The sequence below is a fragment of the Vespa crabro genome, chromosome 7 (genome assembly GCF_910589235.1).
Source record: "Vespa crabro chromosome 7, iyVesCrab1.2, whole genome shotgun sequence".
NCBI lineage: Eukaryota > Metazoa > Arthropoda > Insecta > Hymenoptera > Vespidae > Vespa > Vespa crabro.
Window position 1 is genome coordinate 8,854,057 of NC_060961.1, and position 15,000 is coordinate 8,869,056.

Below are 15,000 nucleotides of genomic sequence, written 5' to 3' on the forward strand. Positions count from 1 at the left end.
AAGAGAGAGAGAAAGAGAGAAAGAGAGAGAAAGAAAGAAAGAAAGAGAGAGAGAGAGAGAGAGAGAGAGAGAGAAGACACTTTAGGTATTTTTTTTTCATATGAAATAACACGTTAATTGAAAAATTAGATTGGGCCATTGTTACGTTCTTCTTTAAGAATTTTTTTATTATGTCTAAATAATACTACTTTATTATACCAAAATAAAATAAGAAATACTTCTATATGATACTAGATAGTAATATATAATATATTATAACAGTAATTTATACGATACTATAAAGTATATTTCATAATAGTATATATTATTAGTTATAGTACTATCATAGTATAATATACATACTAATATATCACAATATATATTATAAATACTATGTATAGATAGATACAATATTATATATACATACATAAAATCATATAGCACATACAGTGCTATAAAATACTATACTAATAAGTATACTACATGTAATACTGAATAAAAATCTTCATCATTTAGAAAGGAAAGAATAATTCAAATAAAACAAGGTTAGTCAACACGCTTTTTTATTGCTCGTTATAATTATCGTGCGGCAAACACTTTTATTTGACCTCGAAAGCTTTAGCATTTTCTCGATACCAATATCCAAGCTCGAGAATCCATATCCATTGCGTACACGTAGAGATACGATAGTTTTATATATATATATATATATATATATATATATATATATATACATATATATATATGTGTGTGTGTGTGTGTATTCTTTTATTTTTTATTTATTTTTTTGTTTTATTTTATTATTTTTTAAACAAACAACAGTCGTCTTTAAATATTTGTATATATATAATATTATGTATATATTCGTATCTCATACGTATATTTGTGTGTGTGTGTGTGTGTGTGTGTGTGTGTTGAGAGGTCTGTGTATATATGATATACTTTTGCTAGCGAAGAACGCACATGCGACGTATTCGATTTACGGCGTATAACAAGAGGAAAATATAATTTTTTGCAATTTCGATGTATTATCTCTATTAGGATAAAATACGTAGTTCGAGATTAAATATTCGTATTAGATTTCGAACACGACATATCCTAAGAAATTAAAAAAAACATTGTGGCTGAAATTGCTTTGGACACTTGGGGAACGGGAGGATAGGAGAGATTTTCATGATAGAAAGAGGTCGTATGCAATGACGATAACTGTGATTCGAAAGTGGACATGAATTTACGGATTAATTTGGAAAATGGGAGGTGATAGAGAATGTTGGAGGTTATGCATCTATGTAAAGGATAAGAACAAAGGCAAATGATCCAAGGACAATAAAAATAATATTACTGATACTTGGGGAAATTGTTATCGAACCGTTGCAACCATTTTCTTCGCATAATCCACAATATTCCATGCCACCACCAAGTTTACCGTTTATCGACGTGCAAGGATCAACATTTAATGCTTGTGCCGTTTGGCAACTTCTTATCGTCACTATTTTGTCCTGGCCTTGAACTGTTGATGAAAAAGAAAACAAAGAAAAAGAGACGACGGGAAAAATTGATAAGCTTAAATAGGATTTAATATATCGAAGAAAATTTCGATGAAAGCTGGTAAAAGAGATTTCTACTCACTTTTAGTATCGACTTTGGCACATGCCATGTTCTTCAACATACTTTGATCATGTCGAGGATTATCTACAGCAAAAATACTGAAAATTGACGTAAGTAACTTATTCTGTTGAATAGTGTTCTGCCACTTTGTCATTTCTTCCATCGTACATTCCGTAGGCTCGATTGCCTTTGATTTTGTTATATCGTTCCCGCAATCTTTATCCGTAACTGATGTGCACATGTAACATTTTAATATATCATCTGTAAAATGATAAAAAAATTGTCGATTATTTTTTCTTTAACATTAATTAATTAATCTTTTTACGAGATAATAACGATTGAATTAATCATTAGTCATTGAGATTAATCATTAAAGAAAATATTATTGATATCTACCTAAAAAAACGTTTTTTTAATTAATTCAATTTGAAAAATACTTGGAATAAATAATTATTTGTCCGTTAAATTATCTATAAAAATTTCACGAGATTGAAGGATGATAGACTGGATTAAAAAAAAAAGAAAGAAAAGAAAGGAAAAAAAAGAAAAAAATGTGAGAAAAGTAAGAAATTATATAAGATCTTAATGTTATTCGAAGAAAACAGACGATGTTAATTGTCGGAACGATCTTACGTAATTTCGCGCCATCCATCTGCAAACGTGCGAAAATTATTACGTGCCGAGAATAACAGCAACGTCTTTGTTGAAAACTTTTTCTTCGACGAACGACGAAATTCTTCGGTGAAGAACGAAACCTTGCTTCAAGTTGCACTAGAAAAGTTTTATCTAACACTTGAATAATATATACAGAATGTAATTGTTTAAATAGGAACATTTATGAATATCAATTTGTTTTTATAAAGACATAAGAATAATTATTAAAAAAAATAATTCATATGGAAAGAATTTCGGAGATGATGAGGTCACTCTTGAAAATTTTAGAAATTTTTCACTTTGTTCGATTCTATAAAAAAGAAAAAAGAAAAAAAGAAAATCGAAATAGAAACAAAAACGTTGTACATATAAATAATATCACATTTGATAGATGCATCAGACATCAAAAAAGAAAAAAGAAAATATTATCAGTAAAAGATTCACTTTTAGTAGAGGGTTGAAGAGTTGGTCCTTAAAATTTTTCAAATTTTTTTACTTCTTCCCATCTAATTAACCGACTCTAAAAAAAGATAGAAAAGAAAGAAAGGAAATTTCTATATAAACCCTTCTACATATTTGACAGATTTATTAGACTCCAAACAAAAAAAAACAAAAAGATTTATTGTTAATAAAAACTCACTTTCGACTATGAACTAATTTAATTAATAAACATTACAATGTATAGATACGTTCCTATTTAAATGTATCATGATCATAACTACATAACTATATACAAAATAAAATATAACACAAAATATTATTACGAAGTAATGGAAAATCAATTCTATTGTTAAAATTTGGAAAAGAAATGCAAGTAACGTTTGCCAGATTTCTTGATCGTTTTACTTGATAAATATGGTGAACCCCTAGTATGTTTTTAGTATTATTTCAAGTGGGGTGGATGCGTATATACGTATCGTAAGAATATTTATGGTTGAGAAAGAGAAAGAGAGAGAGAGAGAGAGAGAGAGAGAGAGAGAAGGAGGGAGGGAGAAAGAGAGAGAAGGGAATGAGTAAGTGAATGTGTAGAGGTATAGAAAAGTTGCCCTCCTTTAAGGAACGCGCGTGTTCTTATTATTTGGGTCGCGGCGATGTGGCGCCAAAATTGTCGACGCCACCCACTCTTTCTTTCTCTTTTTCTTTCTATTATTTTTCATTTTATTTTTATTTTTCTTTTTCTTCTCTTTCTTTTCTTTTTCTCTGATCTGTATATTTACCGAACATTTATGCAATTTTACAAATTTCGTTTCTTTTCTAAATAATTATAAAGAAAATTTTTTAATTTTTATTCGACTTTATGATCCTTTTATTGGTTTTCGTTTTAGTTCTATTTGATTTCTTTTTTTTTCTTTTCTTGGTCTACACGTTTACCATAACAACATTTACACGTAATTTTATAATCTTTTTTTTTTTGTTTTAATAATTATAAAGAAAATTATTCTTAATTTGACTTAGTAAAGTATTCGTAATTTTGACTAGGATAATGTATGAAATTATATTTGTAATTCGGAAAATATAAATAATTTTGAAATACTAAATTTGATAAGAAGTTTGAAAATAGTTTTATGTAGAACTTTGCGAAGCAAGCTTTATCTCGGTCGAAAGTAGTAAAGTTCCTTACAAGTCGGACATGTAGGAAGGAACTTTGCCTTGGGTCGACGATCTTCGAAAAACCCACGAAAGTTTTACAAAAATCCCGGATTATGAATTATTATATTTAAAATTTATCTTATCTTTGCAAATTGGAAATACAAATTTTTTATTACCTCTATTAAAATTTTTAACAAGCAATAGCTTTACGAATTGTCTTTTTCTTTTTACATTTGTTACAATCGTCACACAAAGCGAATTTCGCATTTTTATTTATATAAAAATAAAAATAAAATTAAAGATAAAAATAAAAATAAAAGATTAAACAATTTTTATGATACAAAATTTTAATAATTCTCACCTTCATTGAACCACCAAAAATAATAATTAAAATCGTTGGATAAGAGTACACTTGATTATTCACGATTACATACATACATATATATTTTTTTGTATATAAAACAAAAAATAAAAAAAAGAGTGAACAATTTATAAAAAATTCCCACCTGATCGAACCACCAAAAAGAAAGGTGCGAGTACGACGAAAAATATCGTGAAGTTTCGATACATTTCTCCTTTGTCGATTACAGCTTTCGATCTCCTATCTATCTCTCTCTCTCTCTCTCTTCTCTCTGTCTCTCCTTCGAAGAATCACAAAAGTTTAGTGGAGAAACACTTGCTCGGCCGATATCATCGGAATCTTAGAAAAGAAGGGTTGTTGTCGTGTCGACAGCCTGATCGCGAATATGAGATCGCTGCCAGTGGTTCGCCACTTTCCACACATTGACTCTCTTTTCTCCTCTCCTCTCCTCTCCTCTCCATTCCTTTCCTCTCCTCTCCTTTTCTCTCCAATCCTCTCACGAGTCTCTCCCATCGCGCACGATGCGTACAAGCCACCTATGTATTTCTCGCACCCTTCTATTTTTTTACGTCTACTCTATTTTTTTCTTCTCTTTTCTTTTTTTTTTTTAACACTTTTCTTACTTAATAACAATCACCTTTAATTTATATTTCTTTCGTTTATATTTTTTATGTATATTTTTTTTGTTTGTTTTTGTTTTTCTTTTTATATTTACAAGGGATTAATAAACGTTTCTATCTCTCTCTCTTTTTCTCATTTTTGTTTTTTGTTTATTTAAGTTTTTGATATTTAATAATAATTTTATACTTTATGTTTTGGATTCATTTTCTTTCATTATTCCTATATGTGTACTCTGTTCTATTTTATTTATACATATATACACCAAATAATAAACGTTTTTCTATCTCTCTTTTTCTCTCACTCTCTCTCTCTTTCACTCTCTCTGTTTGTTCGAGTTTTAGATATGTAATAATACATTTGGATTAGTTTATATTCATTTTAATTAATTTTTCTTAAATGTGCATTCTGTTTTCTTTCTCTTTCTTTTTTTAAATATATTTACAATAATATATTAATGATCTTTTCTGTCTTTTTCTCTTCGTTTTTATTTGTTCCAGTTTTCGATACTTTAATATACAGTTTAGACTAGTTTAAATTAATTTTCTTTAACTTTTATTACACATGTACTTCGTTCATTTTTTTTATAGATACTTATACGTATTAACATATCTTTCTATATATCTCTCTCTGTCTGTCTTTATTTCTATTTGAGTTTTAAATTTGTAATGATAATTTTGAAACTAATTCGAATTCATTCTAATTAATTTTTATTAAATACGTATGCTTTATTTTCATATTTTATATTTACAGAAATAATTTCATTGTAATAAATATTTGTTTTTCTTTCTATCTGCTTTCTTTTTTTATTAAATTCAATAATTACACTTGCCTATTTAAATATTGCTTTGAATCTTCTATAATCTTATCTCTTTTGTAGCTTACAAGAAACATACATCTTTCTTACAATAAAAAAGTTATTTCTCTTTTTTATTTCTTTATATCTCTACATATAGTGTGTAAATTCTGTAACTTATAAAACACATCTTAATTGCAATAAAAGAACTATTTCTCTTTCTCATTTCTTTAGATCTCTATATAATATAAAGTGCTTCAAATCTTATCTCTACTGTAACTTAAAAAAACATCTTTATTGGAATAAAAAAACTATTTCTTTTCTTCATTTTTATTTTACCTCTACATAGAGTATCTAATATTATTTCGTTTCATGTAATCGGAAGGAACACTAGAAGCTATATAAATTTATATAAAACATATGTATATATATATATATATATATATATATATATATATATATATATATGTATATCATAAGAAATGTTAGAAAGTATTCGGAAAGAAATCCTTTTCACGATGAATTCACCTGTTGCATGGCAACAAGATAAAACTTTGCCAAAAGATTGAAGAAAAGATACAGAAGAAGAAGAAGGAAGAAATAAGAATAAGATAAAAAAAGGTTATCTCATACGGTGTATCGTCCAGTCATGAATATCGAACGTACGTAATTGGCGATTCAAGTATCGGCCGATCTTTTATCCAATTAGGCTTGTTTTGTTTCTTTTTTTCTATATGTTACAAAACCACGTATATCCGGCATTCGTTTCTTGGCAACGATTCCGAAGGAAATTGTTGGAAATTCGAGAGTAATGCCGACGCTCGAAAGATCAACAAAGACGCAAGAGAAATAGAAAGGGAAAGAGGGAGAGGAGTGACACGTTTAATGGACTATTAGCCTAATTAAAATAACGACGAGTATCGTGATAGAAATGATCGATTAGATCAGAAAATGTCAAATGTGAATAAAGTGAATTAAAATTAACGTGTAATCTATTTTTAATGATAATAATTATAGAATTTATATTAAATTTGTTAAATAATTTAAATGAATTCAATAAAAAAGCGGAAAGAAAAACAATTATGGTCGTTTAGAATTTTATTACAGTATGTGCTGAAGCAAAGTCGATGAACATTATCGTTAATCGCAAAATAGTATCATATATATATAGAGAGAGAGAGGATAGAAAGAGTGAGAAAAAGAGAGAGGAAGAGAAAGAAACGATACATGTTTCTTGTATAGTATATGACATCTTTCAAAAACAAGTAAGAGAAAAAGAGAGAGAGAAAGAGAGAGAGACATAGAAGGAGAAAAGGAGGCAACGCATATTGAAGGGGTAAGAGGATGGAAAGAGAGACGACTGGCGCCGCGGCGCCCATCTACGACGCCACTGACGCCGTCTAGCTTGGAGTTTTCATTTTAGCAATTACCAAGAAAACTCCATATAGTAGAATTCACATAGGACGATTTCAACCAAGATCGTTATTTTATGTACTCTTTTTTCTCTCCTTCGTTTTTCTTTATTTTTTTTTATTCTTTTTTTATATTTCTGTTTTTATTTATCTTTTTTTCTCAATATCGGATCATCAGGAAAAGCTTGATCATTATTATTCTCGGATTAATTTTGACTATTTCTATATACTGGATAATCTATAAGTACTTAGATGATTTTAAAAATCGATTACTTCTTTTTTCTTTTCTTTTTTAATGACTTTTTTTAACTTAATTTTTATTTCAGAACGCGATACTATAATACAGACATAAGAACTTTTCTGTTCATCCTGTATAATACATCGAATTTCCTTCACATAAAAATTTAAATAAGATTATCATCTTGATACTAAATTACGGTTTAATCGTATATCATAAAACATAAGAAGTAGGTACACACATGTGATTCTAATCATTATGGTTTAGTTATAATGGACTGTTAGATATGAATGGACCTTTCGTCCGTCGAAGGAGCGACCGTAGTGCAGATAACGTTCTTTGGCATATGTTCAACGAGTGTTAAATATCGTTTTAAAACATTTTTTAGCACGCAATGGAGGACACGTAAAGCAAACGCATGTATGTATGTATGTATGTAGATACACGTGCGAAGGACTTTCTAATAAAATACAGTTTGACTTCGTGGAAGAAGGCGGAAAGTTCGCGTTTATTAATTGATTCATTATTTTTTCCATTAATTGATCATAGTTCATCTAATTAATATTAATTATTCCATTTCATCGTGTATTTTATCGCATTCTTATTTAAAAATTATATAGATATTTCTCAAGAAGAATTAACAATAAGATAGATCATTCTTGTTAAAAATATTCATAGCACTCGATTTAGTCATCTACAATAAGAGTGCTACGTAAGTTCTTATGTCTCTTTTTCTCTCTTTTCAAAGATAAGAGTATCGAGAATGTTGAAATGCAAGGAACGATGGAAATAATGCGAGGATAGGGAATACGAGAGCGTCAGGACGCTCGGCGCCACATTGCCGCGACCCAAATAATAATAATATCGAACGTTAGGAGGGGTAAAGAAAGAGAGAAGAGAGAAGAGAAAGAGAGAGAGAGAGAGAGAGAGAGAGAGAGAGAAAGAGAGATAAAAGAGAACGAATGACTGTCACGTGGTCGGGGGTGGGGGGTAATTCATAGGAATGAAAAAATGAGCGCCCATCCTATTAAAGAACGAGTTTTCCGAAAGTCATATGACACCATGATGTCATTCTTGTGTCGTGTAATGTAACTTATCATTATTGAAATTATTAATCAAATAGATCTGTTTAGATAACATATCTGCCGATTACCTGAATTTATATATATATCATTTATAAATGAAATTTATTGAAACGAAATTTTTGTGCCCCTGATGATATGTGAACTATTAATATGTATTTGCTATAAGAACTATAAATAGGGAGTAAAATTTTGCGCCCCCTTATAACAGGCAACCCTTTAATAAGTACTGTAATGAAAAGTAGACTATACAAACGTAAAAATTTAAACTGTGTTCCTAATGACAGGCAACTCAATAAAATGAATGTATTATTAGATGTAGTCTATATACAAGGACACAAATTTGAGTATGCAACTTTCAAATAAACGTGTGTAATAAAAAGTAATTTATTCCTAAGATAGACTATTTCTTTATAGTATTATATAAATTTAATCTAATGGGGGAAAAAATCTTCGTGTCAACTCGTTTTAGATTGTTTAACGTAGTTTTTTATTAACATCCAATTTGTTATTGAAAATGTTTTCATTTTACAAAGATGTCTAATAGATAGTGAAAAAAAAATCTTTACTCATAAGAATGAACCAAAAGTGGGCGCCTACTCACGTTCGTTCTAGACGAATTATCGCTTCCTTTGGCACTATAGTCAGATATTAGGATATTTCAAAAACAGTTGAAATGTCAAACCTAAAGTTGTTTATCGTTGGAACAAATTTCAATCGGTTTCTGAAATATTTTTTTCAAATCGATATATCTTTTGTATTCAATTTAAAGTAGAGTTTATCATTTATTATTGTTATTAATTATAATTCGCTATTAGTTAAGTTAACGTGATAAATATTAGAAAAATCAATATTCACACGTTAACGTTATTTAAATAGAAATAATAATTCAACACGATTACAATATTCATGACTTAGAAAAATTACTATTTTTAATCAGTGACTAATGCCTGTTGATTTATGATTTGATGATTTTTAAGCATTGAATATAATATAATTGGCATATAAAAGGACTAAAAATTGAGATAGGATATGAAGATAACACAAATGAGGTTTCAAGTTAGCACTACGATTGCAACCAGAACCGTTGCATTCGCAAATCAATTGATAACTGTCAGCACTATAACGTCCTCGATAACATTCTCTTTCGGCGTTTCTCCATTTTGCACACTCACGAATCGTCGAATATTCTCTCGAATCCGTGAAATAGTCTGAAAAGATTTTTCACTTCATTGATCGCAAAATAAACTTCGAGGAAAAATAGTTCGTCTCTTTTCCTTCTTCTTTTTCTTGAAATTTATGAACGGCTACGTTAACTCTTTTCATTTCTCCAAAACTTGCCCTTTTGCTACAGAAAGAGAAATGTACTTACATTTGTAAACATATTTACGACAATATGGATGAGTCATTGGACAGGTTTTGAGATATTTTGGATCGACCTTATTCAAATCGCAGTCTTTGTCCTTCTTGCTGTTGCACTGATAACACTTGTTGCCTCTAAATTCTAAATTGATTTAAATTTAATTGATTCGAGATACACTTCAATTAATATAATTGAAAATAAATAATATAATTGGCAATCTTTATTTTTATAAAATCTGATCAGACATTTTTCATTCTTATAATTCATTAATTTTATTAAAGTAACATCTATAATATTAATTTTTTTGTTAAACAAAAAAATTAATATTTGTTTGGTTGAAGCTTATCGAGTGAGCAAATATGTATCAACAGTCGATAATTTATCTCAAAACGATAAAAAAGTTTCTACTTTATCAACAATCGATCATAAAAATAATTTCGTCTGTTTAAACTCACCTTTTGGAAAAAATAATAAAACCAATATGATATAAAACGTATTCAATCTTATTCGCATTATTAATTTTCATGAGCATTTATAACCTCTAATCTTTCTTTCTTTTTGGATCTTTTGCTATAAATATAATAAAGTGCTTATATACATTTGTATATATATATGTATATGTATATGTATATTTGTATGTACTTTGTATCAACTATTTTAATTTAATTAACGATATATTAATCCAAATAATTATTATTAATAAAAATCTTATCTTTCGATAACTACTTACAATTTTATTCTCTATTAACTCATTATCAGATCTATGACTGACATAAAGAAATTTTAACCTATTGTCTGTTATTAGTAGAGCTTGATAATTATAGTTGAAGCAATCCCTGGAGAATCCTCAGAATAAGTTGTTTCAAATCGTGCGGAATTAATTATACTGAGCCACGATTATCGTGGAACATAGTATAACATTTGGAGTGTACCACTTTTAATCTTTCAGCACGCACACAAGTGTCGACTTACAATATTGAAGATATAAACAAGGTCGATCAATCGATTCATATTTTCATCGAGAAAATATTATCTTTCAATCAAACGTCAATTGTTTTTATCGAATGTAATAATAAGAAGTATCACAAATTTCAAGTATCATATTTTATTAAAAAAAAATTTATATATAAATATAAATACAGTCAAAGTCACAGCTTTTCTAATTACTATAAGTATGTCAGGGATAACGATATTGTTAAAACGCAATGCTAAACGTGTTAAATGATCTAGTAGAAGAAGCATTCACTATATATGATATTGACTAATTGGTTAGGACGATTCATTTGTCATGTTCTCTTCATTATTGTAGAGATCATCTGATAAGATATAATATCAAAAGATACGAATTTTTATTGATAAAAATATTATTAGCAAGTTGTATGCGATTGATCCCAGTAAAAATTATCGTAAATGATCATCAATTATATTCATATTTTCTAATGAGAAATTCTTTGACTATAGTGATGTATTATAACGTGTAAGTATATAATTTTTGGACAGGAAGAAGATTATTACGAGTCACGAATGCACGCGACTGCGTGGGTTAGACCGTTAGATGTCACGTGTAAGATTAATAAAATTAACTATAATGAAAAACATCAAAAATTGTAATCAAACATATTTTATGTATATATAAAACGAATATAAATTTCATAAAAAAAAATCTCTCCCTCTCTTTCCCTAATTTTCATTTAAAAATTCTAATAACACAAATAATAAATAAATTATTAATTAGTAATATTAGTAATCAAAATATAAAAAAAATTATTCTATAATTATAGTATGAAAGATTAGATTTGATTAGAACATTGACAATATGTAAGAAGATTTTGAAAATAGATTTATTTTGTTTGTGTGTCTAATGAACAAGGACATGCGAGAATCACCAATGAAAGGATATCTTCCGCGATAGTATACTCATGCTTGTGAACGTGGCCAAGTCTATGTGACAGTTTTGTGACGTTCACCGTGTCACAGGAAAAGGAACATTATCCACTCAACGTATTCCAAACCACCACTTTACGCTCCATTTGAACGTAAAGCTCTTCGTACCACCCACGGCCATCTTCCCCGTTCAAAGTACGGCCCTGCGCTCCTTATTATTTTTATTAGAAATGATATTTTCATTTCTCAATTACATTATCTAATCGATAAATCAAATGATCTATTAGATTTTTGTTTTTCGACATTTTTCATTATCATAATTTCCTTCGTCACTTTTTTTATTTTTAAGTTATAATTTTTCTTTTATTTTCCCTTTTACTATTTTTTTATTACAATTATTGTTTCTTTTTTATTCTTAATTATTATTAAATTAATAATAATTATAAATATTTGAAATTATTTTTGTTATTATATATTTGTTATTATGAAAATATTAAATTTATTGAAAAGTTTTGTCAACTTAGTACGCAGGATTAATTTTTAATTAGAAAAAAAGAAAATGTTTTTTAATAAAATAGACGAAACTTCGTAATAGATATAATAATTAAACGATCTATGATTCATGATTAAAAATTATAAACGATACTAGTAATCACATTCGAAAGAATTCTTTTTTTTCATCTTCTTTTATGATTTTATCATGAAAGAGATAGAAATAGAGCCTATTCGGGTTAGTAGTTTCTTCTTACGTAGGAATAATCGATTCTCGTTTTATGGGAGCGTCGATTCTTGTTATGCGCATGCGCACAAGTCAAGAAATTCGCGGGAAATTCGATGGATAAAACGAATCGTAATTTTCGATTAAATAATAATATAAAAGAACAAAATAATAATAATAAAAAAAAATATATAAAAAATATATAAAAATATATAAAATAAAATATATAAAAAAGTATTAATACGTTAGATTCTTGAAAAAATTTATCGGTGTTATTAATTTAAATATTCGCGGGCTACACGCATCATTTGTTTCATTTTAATATACGTATCCACGAATAGAAATTACTCTACCCTACAAAAGTTTTCCTCGCTCAACGTAATTCAAAGATCGTTCGTATAGTCCTTGAGTTATTCGTAGACCAGTCTACGAATATCCTCTCTTCTATTCTCTCTCTCTCTCTTCTTCTCTCTCTCTCTCTGTCTCTCTTTCTCTCTCTCTTTGCACGGTTAAAATTGTATGTGTTATACTACATAACTCAACTGTTAACTATATATATTTTCATTAGTAAATTATAAATAATAAATTATTTATATTCATTATGTTTGCATAGTCTTGTATTACATTTCTTACATTTTTAACATATTATTATTGTATCATTAACATTTATTAGTTATTATTATAAATATGTTTTTCATTGATATTAACATATTATGTATATGTTCCAATAGATTTATTAAAAACTACAAATGTTATATATATTAGAATATATATTATATATATTATATATATTATATATATTATATATATAATATATGTAATATATATAATATATATAATATATATATAAATATATATATATATATAATAAATAAGAAAATATTTAAAAATTCTAAATATAAGAAAATCTGTTATTTATGATCTATTAATGAAAACATATACTAAAAATATAGAAAGGAAAAAACTTTAGAAAAGAACAAAATGATAGCTGTAATACATTCATAATATATTAGTTATTATATAAGGTTTATACATGTATGTATATATATGTATATATATATATATATACGTATATATATATATATGTAATTATACATATTAACCAATTCATTATAAATTATTCACTCATCACGTGCTATTCTATTCATTTCTAATTCTACAAATATACAAGAAATTGTTTTCTTCTTTTTTCATCTCTTTATCTCTCTCTCTCTCTCTTACTCTAACTCCCCACCACATTTATTGTTAACGTTCGACGTAGCTCAGTGCCGTAGAAACATGGTAGCGAACTTGTTCTCTATAGTTCGTAGTCTATTGCATGAGTCCGTGGCGACGAACGATAGCAATCCTCGACAGTGCTTTTCCAGCTCTCGAGGTCGAATGATCGGTCTTTTTAAAACCTAAGTTAAAATATATCTTCTTCTCTCTATCTAAAACTCTTTCATATTCAGAGTGATCCGAATCGTTGATCGTTTAGTATCTCGTACTGTCTTATCAGAAAGTAAAAAGATTAAAAAAAGAAGAAAAAAAATTAAGTAAACAAAAAAGAAATAAAAAAAGGAAAAAATAATAAAAATATAAAAATAAAAAAGTGAAAAGAGAGAATTCGATCGGAAAGAAATTTGATTGAATTCTCATAATGAAGCTAATCTTTCTTTTATTCTGTGCCATCGTTCTTCTTCTTGGATATCATGGTAAGAGAGTTTATTTGTGTTTGTTAATTTATTTTTTTTTTTTTTCGATTTCATTTTTTTCTTCTTTCTTATTAGAAATTGTATTAACGACGAACGCGAAGAAAAATATAATTCAATCGAATTAAAAAATAATAATTATCTTGTTATCATTATAAGTTTGTTTTCGTTTATAATATTTCTTAATAAATATTTTTATTTCAAAAAAAAAAAAAGATTTGATCAACGAAGTGAAATCTGATTGAATCGAAATAAAGAATGATCCATTTATTTATCGAATGTCGTGACATTTATATGTCTATAATTTTTATTAATGTAGTTTTTATTTTCTATTTTTTTTTAGTACGAAAACAAATTTAATTAATAAGAAAGAATATTATTCAATCGCGTACAAGAGTGTGATTTTTTATTGATTGGATATCATGGCCAAAAGTGTATCTGTTTATAATTTTTATATTAATTCATTTTCTTTTTATACACAAAATTTGGTCATTTAAGAAAAATATGATTACATCAAATAAGAGAATGATTGTATTTATTTATTTACTTTTTATTAAATATGAATATATTTTATGGAAAAAAATTAATCTTTTTTGTTTCTAATGGTCCCTCATCAAAATGCATTGGCGCAAACGTCAGCAAGATCGATGACAACGTACTATGCGCAAAACGATATCAGCATTGGAACAAAATTACAAAAATAGAGCGTGGTTCTATATATCTAATGATTTGATAAGAGTTAAGAAAAATATTTAAAATAATTGTATTATTAAAATTTTTATTTTTATTTACATCAGCTAATTTCTTGACATCATTTGACAAAATTTTATTAAAAAAAAAAAAAAAAAAAAAAAAAAAAAACCTTTTATTTCATTACTCTTGAGGCAACGAACATAAAATTTTTGCGTAAGTTAAATAAAAACGTTGAATATTTCATGCTTGTGACGTTCTACTCCGTACGTAGAGTGTTCAATTACCGAGTGAATAGCAGATTTTATCTGACATC

At 27.4% G+C, this 15,000-nt stretch overlaps 3 protein-coding genes across 4 annotated transcripts in view; 1 reads left to right on the plus strand and 2 right to left on the minus strand.

Moving 5' to 3' along the window:
* Positions 1 to 984: 984 nt before the first annotated feature.
* On the minus strand, positions 985 to 4,586 carry LOC124425565. 2 transcript variants are annotated; one of them, XM_046966074.1, is made up of 4 exons: positions 4,338 to 4,586; positions 2,221 to 2,761; positions 1,609 to 1,848; positions 985 to 1,489 (listed from the first exon to the last, which is right to left on the minus strand). In XM_046966074.1, the coding sequence occupies exons 2-4, from the start codon at positions 2,420 to 2,422 to the stop codon at positions 1,257 to 1,259; spliced, it is 675 nt and encodes a 224-aa protein (XP_046822030.1). In that variant the 5' UTR covers positions 2,423 to 2,761; positions 4,338 to 4,586; the 3' UTR covers positions 985 to 1,256. The 2 variants fall into 2 exon arrangements, with proteins under 2 accessions (XP_046822030.1, XP_046822031.1); XM_046966075.1 differs by lacking the exon at positions 2,221 to 2,761 and having other exon boundaries at positions 4,338 to 4,585.
* A 4,233-nt stretch (positions 4,587 to 8,819) lies between these two features.
* LOC124425566 lies at positions 8,820 to 10,214 on the minus strand. The gene is made up of 3 exons (XM_046966076.1): positions 10,157 to 10,214; positions 9,711 to 9,842; positions 8,820 to 9,549 (listed from the first exon to the last, which is right to left on the minus strand). The coding sequence occupies exons 1-3, from the start codon at positions 10,212 to 10,214 to the stop codon at positions 9,314 to 9,316; spliced, it is 426 nt and encodes a 141-aa protein (XP_046822032.1). The 3' UTR covers positions 8,820 to 9,313.
* Positions 10,215 to 13,638: 3,424 nt separating this feature from the next.
* Positions 13,639 to 15,000, plus strand: part of LOC124425378 — a 5,165-nt gene continuing 3,803 nt past the window's right edge. The window contains exon 1 of the mRNA XM_046965646.1: positions 13,639 to 13,997. Within this exon, the coding sequence (XP_046821602.1) occupies positions 13,943 to 13,997 (55 nt within the window). The 5' untranslated portion in view covers positions 13,639 to 13,942. The remainder of the gene's footprint in view (positions 13,998 to 15,000) is intronic.

Coding starts and splice junctions, on each gene's coding strand:
- LOC124425566 (XM_046966076.1), bottom strand. CDS start 10,214: ATGCGAATAAGATTGAATACGTTTTATATCATATTGGTTTTATTATTT. Junction 9,843..10,156: donor TTTATTATTTTTTCCAAAAG/GTGAGTTTAAAC, acceptor AAATCAATTTAG/AATTTAGAGGCAACAAGTGT. Junction 9,550..9,710: donor TCGTAAATATGTTTACAAAT/GTAAGTACATTT, acceptor AAATCTTTTCAG/ACTATTTCACGGATTCGAGA.
- LOC124425565 (XM_046966074.1), bottom strand. CDS start 2,422: ATGTTCCTATTTAAACAATTACATTCTGTATATATTATTCAAGTGTTA. Junction 1,849..2,220: donor GATGGATGGCGCGAAATTAC/GTAAGATCGTTC, acceptor ATCATTTTACAG/ATGATATATTAAAATGTTAC. Junction 1,490..1,608: donor TGCCAAAGTCGATACTAAAA/GTGAGTAGAAAT, acceptor TTTCATCAACAG/TTCAAGGCCAGGACAAAATA.